The sequence below is a fragment of the Eurypyga helias genome, unplaced genomic scaffold (genome assembly GCF_000690775.1).
Source record: "Eurypyga helias isolate BGI_N326 unplaced genomic scaffold, ASM69077v1 scaffold11541, whole genome shotgun sequence".
Classification (NCBI taxonomy): domain Eukaryota; kingdom Metazoa; phylum Chordata; class Aves; order Eurypygiformes; family Eurypygidae; genus Eurypyga; species Eurypyga helias.
The window spans coordinates 14,750-27,620 of NW_010232766.1; the positions used below are offsets into that span (position 1 = coordinate 14,750).

The 12,871-nt window shown below is 49.9% G+C and overlaps 1 protein-coding gene across 1 annotated transcript in view; it reads left to right on the top strand.

The window, feature by feature from the left end:
* Window positions 1-12,871, top strand: part of LOC104516979 (choline transporter-like protein 5) — a 37,141-nt gene that overhangs the window by 12,373 nt on the left and 11,897 nt on the right. The window contains exons 5-12 of the mRNA XM_010161504.1: window positions 2,456-2,540; window positions 4,364-4,492; window positions 5,198-5,258; window positions 6,820-6,943; window positions 8,056-8,139; window positions 10,629-10,741; window positions 11,158-11,289; window positions 11,662-11,761. Coding sequence (XP_010159806.1) covers window positions 2,456-2,540; window positions 4,364-4,492; window positions 5,198-5,258; window positions 6,820-6,943; window positions 8,056-8,139; window positions 10,629-10,741; window positions 11,158-11,289; window positions 11,662-11,761 — 828 coding nt within the window. The remainder of the gene's footprint in view (window positions 1-2,455; window positions 2,541-4,363; window positions 4,493-5,197; window positions 5,259-6,819; window positions 6,944-8,055; window positions 8,140-10,628; window positions 10,742-11,157; window positions 11,290-11,661; window positions 11,762-12,871) is intronic.

Below are 12,871 nucleotides of genomic sequence, written 5' to 3' on the forward strand. Positions count from 1 at the left end.
TAGACCTAGGACCATATTTCCTCTCGGGATTTGGGTATCAAAGGCTTTACGAAGGTCTGGATAGGCAAGACGACCTGTTCCACCCCAACGCAGATTCTGCGCAGCAGTTGCTGGAGCGTCCAGCTTCCTGAAGAGGAACAGTTTGGTGGGGTGTGTGCTCCCCTCCCTCCTTGCCCCTGCTTTGGTCTGTAGGAAGCAGTGGGCCCCTGGGTTTGGGTGTCTGGCACAGCATCCACGTGTTGTGTGCATCTAGTCAGGTGCTTCTCTCCACTGCTCCCCATCCACTTCCGTTCCCTCTCTCTATGTAACTTAAGTCTCCATGGAGTTACTCCTTACAGTGTCATTTCCAGTTTGTATTCGCAAACCTTCCTGCATGCGTACGGTCGCTGCAGAATTGAACAGCGGCTGCAACTGTGCTTCGGCACTTGTTTGCTGCCTTGAGGAGTTTCTTCTAAAAACAGAAGCCAAGACACACAATCCAACTTACCGGGAAAGCAGGGGTGTTTATGGCTTTAGGCCAGGAGGCCCCTCAACAAGTCCCGCTGGTGTCCCGAAAAGAGAGGAGGTGTGGGATGAGCCTGTCAGGCCTTTGCTGACCCCATGTCCGGTTTTTCAGATGTCCAGGACGGAGGCAGTGCGAAGGGCGAACCCGGGGCTGTGGGCTGCCAAAGTCCCCAGAGCTTAGTCTAAGCCTTTGTCCTTGGGAAGGAATCAGTGTCTATTTAGAATCTTGTGCTTGGAACATGCATTCCCAGCAATCCCCCTGAGGAGTGGAAGTGAGGAGCCGAGAGCCAAGCCTGCACTTAGCTCATGCGGAAACCCCTCTGAATGCCAGGGAATCCAGCGCAGTCGAGTCTGTTCTGCCGTGTGCTGTCACGCGAGCCTCTCCTGGGCCTCCTTGTGTCTCCCTGTAATCCATCCGTTAATTCCATGTAAGCCCTAGGCTTGTGTGCCTTCTCCGGAGCACAGTGTCGTCATGGAGTACAACACAGGGTCACCAGGAAGGATACAGACCCGCTTCGTGGTGGCTGTGGTCGTGAGTTACGTGGCCGTTTAACCTTTCCTTGCTGCTGCCAGGGTCAGGGGGGCTGAGGCACAGGGAAACAATTTTGTTAATGACTTTGAGCAGCTCCCGGATTATAAACGTCGAACTATTGAAGAACGAGGGCGTTTCAGTCCAAACTTTTGTTCTGTTGCTTTGAAGAAGTAACAGCTAACGGGCGGGAACTGTTTCTGCCAGGGTGCATGGTTTGTTAGCCGTGCCCAGGGGAAGGTGCCGCAGTGAAAACAGCGTCACCTGGTGAAGTGCCACACGGTTGGGCTGATCCCAGTTTGAGGGAGCTCAGATGGGCAGTGATGCTGCGTAACGGCCTTGGAGGCACAGCCGGATGCAGCAGTGGGTGGGAGCCACGTGGACGATCAGAGGGTATGCCCTGGCCTGGGGGTACAGCGGAGGGATGCAGAGCAGGACTTATGTCAAGTCCGCAGGCAGAAGGGCCGCAGCCTTGGTATGCCAAGGGCCTTCAGTGGTCATCCTGCTCCCAGGGCAGAGCTCCCTCTGTGCTTCATTGCCGGGGGGGGTCAGTGCTGGCCCAGACACTGCTCACAGTTCTCTTGCACGTCTGTGAACGAGGCTAACCTGGCACATCAGGGATAGGGCCAGGAGGGCCATGGGCACCATGTTCCATACGGGGATGCTGGCGTGGCTGGCCAAAGACTCGTCTTGTGTGCCGGCCACACCATCCTCACTGGGGCTCTGTGCTGGCAGACTGTCGCCGTACTTTGGTGTCTTCACGTGGGTGTTTAAATCTGGAGATCCTGGGGTACGCAGTTTGCAGTAAATCCAGACTGAGGTGGCAGCTTCCTCGAGGTCCCAGAAACTGATGAGTGTGTGGGTCCTGGGTGCAAACCCCTTAGGCTGCCCCTTACCTGTCGGCATCATTAGCATTACCGTTCTGTCTCCCGGCCAGAGGCTTTCGTTTGCCAACGTGAACAGCTTTTCATTGGTTTTGGTGCCACCTGCTGATGGACAGGAAACGGGCAGCTTCTCCAGGGGGGCGTTTGCTGGGAGAGCTGGTGCGAGCAGCACCTACGCGGCGTGTCCCGTGCGGGCAGAGGGACCGCAGTGGTTTTGCAGCGGTATTTCACAGACCCCACCTCTTAGCGGCAGGACTGCAGATACCTGGAACAGTCCTGGGGTTGTTGCAGCTTAAACCTCGCTGGGGGAAAAGCTTGTCAAAACTAGCAATCTTTAGAAGAAATCCGTATCGTTTCCCAGGTGTCTTGGCACAGAATGTTTAGGGTCTGCTTGGGGGCTGGTTTTTGTCTTGTGTTTGCAGTATGACCCATCGCAGTGATAGAATTTAAGTGTCAGTGTACGCTGGAAACTCCTGGATGGGAAGATGTAAAAGCACCCACGTCTCTGACATTAATGAGCTCATATTCACTTCCACAGGAACAAGACTATTTTGTTTTACTTCAATATTCTGAAGTGTGCCAGCCCCGTGGTGTTAATAAACCTGCAGTGCCCTACGACCCAGGTGAGTGAAACACGGCGACAGACTGCTCCCTGCCCCCAGTTGCCATGCGTAAGAACTAGGGATACGTTTGGGTTTAAAAATGCTGTTCATGTCCTTCAAGATAGGCTATGCTCCACAGGTGCTGAGTAGCACACGGCCTCTGTCGCCAGTGACAGCCAGAAAAAATAAATAAAAAGGCACAACAGTGTGTGTTTTGGGTAAGAGTTGACCAAAAAAAAAAAGTCGTCTGTGTAGCTGACTACAGAAATTTGTTACCTGGGAGTCGATCACAGGCAACCATCCAGTAGGAATCAGTGCATGCAGAAAATAATGTTGGTTGATGCCTAGGGTTTTCCACACCAGACATGTTCAGAAAAACGTGCATGTCTGCGGTGACAGGAGCATCGCTGTGGTTGCAGCCCGTGGCCCTTTCAAAAGTGAAGATCTTGAAAACTTGTTTTTGCCTTTTGCCACAATCTGTGCTCCTCAGATGGGCTGCAGCTTCTCGTGAGGCGGGAGATAAAGCCTGTGACTGAGCCTGTGGGTGCCATTTGTCCCCTGCCTCTTTTTCACACGAAGCCGTTCTACTGACCTGGTCTGTTGAACAGTTGCACAACCAGTGACATCAGTTCATCCCGCGCCACAACAGCTTTTGGCATGCCGTAGGTCAGAGGAATTGGGTGCGGGGGCTGCTCTGCCCCAGCTTTGCCACCAAAGGGGTTGTAGGATGAGATTAGACTGCAGGTGACAGGGTGTATCTCTGCCACCTTGGCAATACTCAGTGAAGTCCAGGAGTAATTTGGGTGAGGGTTGCTAGATGGTAACCGATTTACTGATTACAAATGTTCGTTGTCTGTGTATTTGACCATCCTTTTATGATGTTTCCCATTCCAGCTGCCCTTCCTCTGATCCCTGTCCTTGGTAGGTGTTTCTGGCCTGTCAGTTAGCATGACTGTAGGGGCTGTTTGACACAGCTGAAGAGACGGCAATCTCCAGCAAGGGAGATTCCCATCTTAACCCTGACCAGTTACTGTCAGAATGTGAACCCTGTCGGCAGCAGATTTGCTGCAGGAAATGTGCCCGTGCAGACACCAACACCGTTGCCCTGCAGCTTTAGGCTCTGTTACGGGAACAGTTGAGCCTGTTCCGAGATCCTGAGCTCATCGTGTGGGATTTGACCAGTGCTGGTCTAGTTGGCAGCGTCTGTGAATGAAGTAAGGCGAAACACTTGCTGAAGGAGAGTCAGGGGGAGCAGCATAGCTTTGGTTGTTTTCAAGCTTAAGCATCTCCAGAACTGAGAATGGTTTTGAGCGCTGTTTGCTACTGCAGGTGGTTAGTCCTCTGGGGTTTGTGAGAATGCTGAAGGCAGGTTTTTTGGTAATCCCCCCAGTGAGCTGTAGGCAGGGTCTTCTTCTTCCCTCATTTCTTGGCCTGTGGATAGTCCGTAGGACTGTGGTGCCCCTCGAGAACGACCCTCTTGCAGGGTCTGCCTTGCTCTAAGGATTAGTACAAGATCTTTTCCCAAAATCTTCTCCTTATTAAATGCAACAGAAGGCAATGAGGTGTGTCCTGTGGGAATAGCTACTGTCGCACCGCGATCATACATGGCTTGATGTGAGGAGGTACTTTGGAAGTGTATTCCATCAAAGAACTTTCGAAGTATTCATCGAGGGACTCACAAGGAAAGCACGTGTCCCTTTCTGAGCACTGCAGCAAATGTTGCTGAAGGCAGTGCTCTAAGCCAGCGCACTCAGGGGGCCTTTTCCTTGCTCTGTAGTCGCACTGCCTTGCCCTGCCCTTCCCACTGTGCTGTGTCTTGACCCTCCTTTTTTCCTTTCTTCCAGCTCTGTGTCTCAAAGTGCCCAGACAGATTTGCAACCTACATCGATGTTCAGGCTTCCTACAGATATAGACCGGACCAGTGGAATTACTTCAGGCAGTTCTGCAAACCTGGCTTTAACAACCCTCGCAAGGTGTGTGTGGCAGTAGGGGATGGCACACAGGTTCCTTCAGGCATCATGAAATGGGCATGATTTTACTTGAGCCACCTCAAAGCTTTGAATTACTCTGATTTCACCATGTGAGAAGTTGTCCCGTGGCTATGGTTTGACCCCACACCAAATCCCCCACTCTTCAGTTGGCTTAAAGCTTGGCTGCGGCTCCCTGTGGAGTTGCAATACTGTGGCAAGCAGCATCCTTTACCTCAGACCAGTTCTTAAGGTTCCCAAGTCATCTCTAGCCACTCCAGTAGGGTAGTAGGAGAAGCAGTCTCTCCCGTAGCTGACTCTGTTCTCAGACTTACTGTGTTGTTTTGCCCGTCTTTAAACACCTTACTAGTCAGCTCTAGTAATTGTGTTAAATTCTTACTCTTCCCTAAGAGAAAAGGCACAGGGGAGGCAAGGGGCAATTGCTGGATCACTGTTGGCTTACCTGCTGCCCCAGAGGGAACAGGTCTTTTCTTTTTTGGGACTAGAAAAGGAAGAACAGTCTGTCTGCAAATCAGAGTGACAGTTTTGGATTCTGACTTACATCATGAATGTTCCCTGCAGCTCCACCGGTCGAGTCTGGGGAGGAGGCTACGAAGCCCAGTTTGGGGCATGTTCTCAGACGGGGTGAGAAGCGAAAACCACGTACTTATTCTGCTATGTATTCAGCATGCCTATTTTTCCCCTTTTTAGTCCGTTGCTCAAGTGCTACGCGATGAAGATTGTCCTTCGATGATCGTTCCGAGCAGGCCGTGTGAGTGGTTCTACTTTTTACACACCTCTCAGCAGGCTGTTAGCATTCACAGTAAAGCACAACTCCAGTCTGAGACGTGTTCCCTGGCGAGGTCGCAAGGAGCTCTCTGTTACCGGACAGGGACACCCATTCCATTTTAACCAGGTTGAATGCACAAAGCTTTACTGTTTTTTGCAAGTGCCACCTGTGAATGTTCAGTGTGTCACTGAGTCTAGCTGAGCTCTCTCCAGCTTTTGAGTCGTCACTAATAACACGAGCTTGACAGCTCAGTCTGCACCTTCCAGAACGCGTGAGCAAGCAGCCCCTCTGGCACCCAGAAAATGCCGTTGGAGCTTGGCTGATACCTGAGCCCAGCTGCCTGCAGCTTTCCAGCGACAGGGCTGGCTGCGCAGGGCGTCTGGAGAGGTGAGGGGCCAAAAACCGCGTTTGTCACCATGGTCAGCAGGTGTTGCTGGGCAGATCACTACAGGTCCCTGAGCTCATCTAGCTGCAGGATTGCAGTACCAGGAGTGACTGCCATGGACCCAGAAACTCCTGCAAATGAGAAATTGCTGGTTTCCATGCTTTAAAACAGGCGCCATGGAAATCAGGAACAGGTTATCAAAAAGACAGAATATGGGTTCAGTTTTGAAAATATTAACAATGTGTATGAAAACTGATGGACTAACCCAAAAGACAAAATAGTTTGTGAGAAGCTATTGTCTTCTTTTAGACTGCAACAAGGGGCAGAGATTACTGGGGAGGAAAAGAGATGTGCTACTTAATCACTTTCTCAGAATAGTGGTTGGGGAAGATACTCTACCCTGAATATTGAGCCCTGGCAGCAGTTTTTACTGGAGCCTGAAGGGGAAGCATAGAATTACTAGATAACTTAGGAGTTGAGCTGTGTGGGACTGACCTGCTCTCCCCTTTGGAATGAAAACCAGGGCAGGGCAACATAGATGAGTATGGAAACGTCTCTCCTTTTCTCTCTTCTATGCTCTCCACCTCCCTCTGTCTAACCAGTAGTTTCTCGCCTCTTTTCCACTGCTTTTTCTCCAAGAATATCTGGTGGTAGTGCTGGTACTGCAGTTCATCTGGCACATGAGGAACCGTCACGTGCTGTTGCGTGTCGGTTTGGGTGCTCATATCGTTCGTGAGCGGTCACATTGAGTCTGTCCCTGGGGCTGGTTTGATTGCTACCGTGAAATGACGTACGTGAGAAGCTGCAGTTCTGGTGAGCTGCCTAGATACTGGCAGAGAGTGAGTTCCACATGTATTACAAATTCTTAAACTGCTGCAGATACTGCAGTTGTTACTCCATAGCACTAGAATCTCCGGTGGAAAGCTGTGGCATCACCATGCCTGAGCTTGGAGAAAAAGTTCCCGAGCATACAAATCATAACCTGGAACGTAACAACTCTTCCAGGGTTTGTCAAAGTCAGCGTATCGTTAGCTGATCACTCGGAAATCAATTGACTGTGACTCTGAAATGATTTAAATACGTTACAAAACACAAGCGGTGAACGTGGCGCTTGGCATGAGGTGTAACACACATGCTTTGTTTTGGTGTTTTGAGTAGTTCTTAAGAGATGCTTCCCCGACTTCTCCACGAAGAACGGTGTGCTAACCGTGGCAAATCAGACGACGTTCAAAGATGGAAGAGGGAAAACAAGAAATGTAACTGATCTCAGGGAAGCTGCAAAGTAAGTTTGGCTCGTCTTAAGTGCTTGTTTGTTGGATTCTGAGATTGTGAAATAATTCAGGAATTGAAAAAACAGTCAGAATCTGTCACAGCAAGGGGCTGAGGGTACCCAGGCAAGACTTGCTCGTAAATGTGCAGAGTTCCAGGAAGGAAAACCAGCACTGTGGTGTGCAGAGACGAGCACGGAGCCCAAAGTTTTAGTCTGATTGTCTCAGAGTGACTGTCAGTTTTTAAATCAGTCTTGTTGATTTTCCCTGCAAAAAGTAGAAATAAAGCAAGCTAAAAGAGGTTCAAAATGAAATCCTCGTGCTGCAGGACTCAGGCCAGCCAGTAATGGCCTCGGCTCTTCCCTCCTATGATGGCCCTTCCATTAACATGGCCTGGCCTAGTGGTTGGGCATCTCGCCTTGTCAGGGTGCTCCTGGGCTTGGTACAGGTCTGAAGGTGAAGAAGCGATGTTCTGGGCTCTGACACATGGCAACACCTCCTTTGCGGAGGGACAGCAAGCCTCTCCATCCTGGGCATCGACAGGATGAGGGAAACCTGCTGCGGCAGCCTCATGGTTTCAGCGGCTGTCGGCCTGCAGCCTGTCTGAGCACGGGGGATCTTTTCTTCTCCCTCAACCCAAGGCACCGCACTCCAGCACCTGCCAGCACTGGGAGCACCCGCACTTCATTGCGTTCCTTCTTCTGGCATCTGCAGCTGCGTCATTTCCTCTTAGAAAAGCATCGGTATGGGCCAGCAGGGCAGAACAGTTCCACAAAGTCACCCTTTTATTCACTCAGCTCCTTCTGCCCCTCTGCCATTAGCAATTCTGGAGTGCCAGCGCTGGGGCCTGGCACGAGGCAGAGCACATGCCTCTGCCGTGACGTAATAAGCAGTTGTGCCTGGCGGCCATTCCTGATAAATCTTTCAGGAGCCTTCTGGACATTTTGACACAGGTTTTTCCTTTGGTGTAACTGGGACTGGTGTTGGTTGCAGACCTGGACCTGGAGTGTAGCGATGCACGTGTCACTAGCAGAGGTTTCAGATTCTTTCACTGAGTCTATTTGCTCTTTAAACAAATTCTGCTTTTCTACCCAAAACAACCTTTCCTTGATTTCTTATTTCTCAGTGGCATCAATAATGTCCTGGATGCAAGATCAGTCGGAATGAAGATTTTTGAAGACTATGCCATTTCTTGGTACTGGATTTTAATGTAAGATTTTTGTTTTTACTTTTTTCAAACTCACTTTGGAGGGGATTAGAACACAGCTCTCGTGTGTGTTACCAATGGTGCTTTTAAACTCAAGGAGCAACTGTAACTTCCTTTCCTCACATGGCCACACTGTTCTTGGGGTTGTGTACACGAGATGGAGATAGCACAGCATTTGTACACCGAGCGTCCCTGCATCTGGAGTGGCTTTCTGATATCCTACTGGGCAGCAAAGCAGGAGGTGCTGGTGCAGGACACATCTGCGTGGTAGTTCCGAAACTGAAAAATCTTAAGTAAGAGACTCTCAAACCAACTGCAGCTGCCAAGTGTCACCGATATAGATAGAAACCCAATGATTCTGCATTCATACTGGCAATATAAGGTAAATCCATTATAGTCCGTAAATCCAATGTAAATCCAGTCCAGTAGGTAAAGGAACGTCAAGAAAAAAATGTATTAAATGGAATTAACTTGATTGTGCAGTTAATACCCAGTCATGCCCGATGGGTAAAACCCCAGCACTGACACGGAAGCAGCAGCTACTTTGCTGAGGTCCGTGCGTACGTATGTGTGCGTTCTTCGCCCATTAACATGGGGTTTGGTGCGCCAGGGAGTTGATCACTTTAAGCAGGAGCAGGAGTCTCTGCCAGGTGACAGCATATAGAGCACACGTATTAAGCACACATTAATCAAGCCTAAATGCAAATCCACAGCAATAAATACATGAACTTCAGATGAAAACCTGAGTATGTAGAATGAGTCAGTTCAGAAACGTAAGTTGGCAGCTCCTGAAGGTGTTCATTCCGGCGGGAGGACAGCTTTCCCACGGCCTGACACCCTGCTCGCAGCACTTGGGCAGGAAACTTGCGGGTGTTCAAGCTCCATTCTCTCGAGATCTTGCACTGAGAAGAGGCTCGTGGTGCAGCCACATTCCAAGCAGATGGCACTGAGCAGGGAGTCTGGAGAGAACGGCCATTCCCTTTGACAGAAATTCTAAATATTGAAGCCAGTTTCACATTTTAAATACGATGTTTGTATAAGGAATTGTTGCTGTTTTTCAAGTAGTAGGAGAGTTTTCTTCACACTTTTCACTGATAGCACATACCACATGATTTCTGGAAGAGTATATTTAACTGCCCGAGTTTGGGTGGGGACAGTGAAGGGCTGATGGTGAAAGGAGGCTGGATTAAAAATCAAATCTGAAATTGCTCCAGTCTTCCCCGCGTCCCCAAACCAACGGCAGTGTTCAAGCCCCGGTTTAAGGGAACCAGTCTGTTTACCCCAGTTGTTACTCAGTGTTGATGTTACTGGGACTCCTGTGTCTGTAAAGGTAACTTCCTGCTTCCAGGAGTGGAGTCGTAGGCTCCAGAACGGCAACTCTCCTTGAGGAATAGTCTCAGTTTCAAACAGGTCAGTCAGAACGGGGAAAATGCTCCCTGCTAGGAAAGTCTAGGACTTACGACTTACTTAGTGTAACCAGTTTACAAAGGTTTAACTAAAAGAATTGATGGTCTTTTTGTTGTCCCTCTGCCCATCTGGCTCAGTTTGTCCAAAATACTTGGGTTTGATTGGTTTTGGTCAGGCCGACTCATTTCTTGTCTTCGGTAACGGCTAAATAAGTCAGGAATGTTCCGAAGAGAACACTGAGCACAGGCAAGAAGAGGCGTTCGCCTGTTTTGAGTCTGTGCTAACACAAAATTCTCCTCCAACACCTGCTGACAATTCTGAGAAACGGAATGTTCTGCGGAGCATCTGGGCTGGTTGGTGGGTGGGATTGTTCTTTGCGCTGCTTTAGTCACGCTGCTTCCCAAGGCCTTGCTCAGTAGAAAGGCCTCTGGCCGCCATTTTTTCCTTTTGGACTTGCTTTCTGGGAGTAAAATGCAAACAAGCATTTCCTTACGCAGACGTGATGGAGAGGACAGTCAGCAGGTGCCTCTCCGAGAGGCCCCCTGGGTAGCTCTTAACAGTTTCTGCTTATGTATCACAGTGCCCCGATCGTTTCCTCTCAGTTGGGTAGGGAGAGTCAGGGGTTACCCCTAAAGGTATTTCTGCTTTTCCAGGAGAGCTCTGAGAATGTTGCTTCACTGACCCAATTTCTGTGCAGGGGGGATTTGTAACGTGGGACATAAAACCCCCCCACCCCCAGCTGCTCCCCCAGGTGAACTTTCTGTGCTCTAGGCCAGACCGTGGCCTGAACACGAGCGGTGAGTTGTCCCACGGGTGGAACTGGCCAACCAGGCATTGGACTCGTCCCGCCAAGCCAAGTGTGCAGGCACTGCTGGCTCTGCCCAGTGAGGTCATCCCATGCCAGCGTTTCTTTCCAAGAGCGGGTCATGGCCAGGAGGGTGGATTTTGTAAGGGAGGTTTCGAAATACATTTTTGCAAATCCTTCTCTTGTGTGAGACGGAGTGAGCCCCGGTTGGACCATCAGGCCTGCAGCAAGTGGAGTCTCACACCTTTTTTCCCTGTGTCTCTGTTTCTTGTCTTTCTAGCGGGTTGTTCATTGCGATGATTGTGAGTCTGCTCTTCCTTGTGTTACTGAGGTTCACGGCTGGGGTTCTCTTCTGGATTTTCATCTTTGGTGTGATTGGAATTATAGGTTATGGTAGGTGTAACCGTCTCACCTCTGAGGCTATTTTTCCTTTTTGCTTAAGTCGTGGCAAGGAAAATCAGTAGTTATGTCAATTAAATGGTACACTTGGGAGAATTACTGCCCAGTTTTAGACACAGTTAAGTGAGAAGGCCAGAAATGGCAGAAGAATGTGGGAGGCATCCAGCTGTGCTGGTATGTAGCACCACATAGAGTAAACCTGACTTACCTGCCCACAGTATGCTTGGTCGGTACTTGCGGAGGTGTTTCTTCTCCGTGTACGTGGCGCTACAGCACAGGCCTCGCAGTAACGCACTTTGGGCTCTCCTTACCTGACACACTGAGGACAAAACACGTGGCTTGTGGAATTTGTAAACCTTGTCTTTGCGCTCTGCAGAACCACTGATTTTATACCGGTTGTGTTTTAAAAGGCATCTGGCATTGTTACTGGGAGTATGATCATCTTAAAGGAATACCTGGATCTGACCTCACTGTTTATGATATTGGATTCCAGACAGACTTCAGGGTGTACCTGCAGCTGAGGCAAACGTGGCTGGCGTTTAGTAAGTGCCCTTTGAACTTGGCATCTGTTAATTGATACTCGGGAGAGTCTGTCGCTGCCTTGCTACAGCTCCTCCCCTGCACATGGCCACTAGCCACCTGCAGTTCAGTGGCTGAGAATAGCATCATCTGTGACTGTCTGGGTCTGGATCCCAGGCCATAGCTCAGCGGTGGGACCTGAGGCCAATTCCCATGTCCCTTTGCAGACCTCCAGATGAGCCAAGGCTTAGGGCTACTCTCCCTTCTGGCTTCCTCTCCCTCCACAAAACTCCTTGGTGGGACCTGAAGGAGACTGGTCCTGCTGTGGCAATGTGAGGCAGCAGATTGGTTCGATTCTTGATAAGTCTAATTTGTGTTTGTTTGTTTGTTTACAGTGGTAATACTTTGTGTTGTTGAGGTCATAATCATACTGATGCTGATCTTCCTAAGGAATCGGATCCGGATTGCTATTGCACTGCTGGAGGAGGGTAGTAGGTATGTTTGTCTGATTCCGTGGTACTCTGAATGGTATGAGACGATCTCTAGAGTACGCCCTTCTTGAGCTTCCTCCTGCATTACCGAGGGCAGGAAGTCGGGGGTTAAAGCACAACAGGGGGTTTGTTGAGCCGAATGGGTAGGACAAGGAATGCCCGTTCTCTGCCAGTGACGTTGTGCTGACAGGAGCTTTGTGGTTTGCAGTTAGACATTTCTTACCTCTCAGCTCCCCGCCTTAGGAGCACAGACACTGTCAGTGGTGCCACGTACCCACCACGCAGGAAGGTGCATCTGCAGAAATGCCGGGTGTGGTACACTGTCACCAGGAATCTGGGACCTATGGCTGCCAACTTGGCCCTGCCGTTGAGTCACCTCCGGCTGGCACACTAGTAGGAGAGGGTTGGTGTTGATTTGGCTGTGGCTTTTATTTCAGAATGACTGGATTCTTCTGGCTCCAGTCGAACTTCTGTGTGTAGGTGCTTGAATCTGTAGAGAGAAAAGGAGCATTCCATGCCTAGGCACTGCAGGCTGCTGCAATCCAAGATACTTCTCTCCAGCTCCGAGTAAAGCAGAAAGCAGAGCAGGATGTGAGGGCTGAAGGCCTGGGACACCTCTTCATTTCCTGTGTCCCGAAGCCTGCATGGACTTCATTCACAGTGGTTCCCGTTTTACAGAGCTGACACACAGTGTTGGGTTTTTTAATGGGAATATAACAAAGGAGAAATGGGTTTAAACATCAGGCCCTTGGATCTCATTGCAAATAGGCAAGGTCTCCTAGAGCTTGGGAGTGGAGCTCTGTTAGAACACAGGGTCAACTCTGAGTTTGTCTGTGCGCACTTGCTCCCAGTTCTCTGCCGTCTCGGTTGACATTGCAGTGCTCAGGAATCAGGATTTGGAGGTTTTGTAATTGGATTAAGAAATAACTCAAGTTCCACGTTCAGCCAGGTACCTGTTTCCTGTTTTACGCTACTGTGCAATTAGAGCATAGCAATTAATTTTGGCAGCACTAAATTATACTCCTTAATTCCTGTTCATTAAAATCCAGGAGCACGTTTTCCACTCTGCAGCACTTCTGTTCGCAGCCTCGGCAGGTGGAAGGATTTCAGCGGG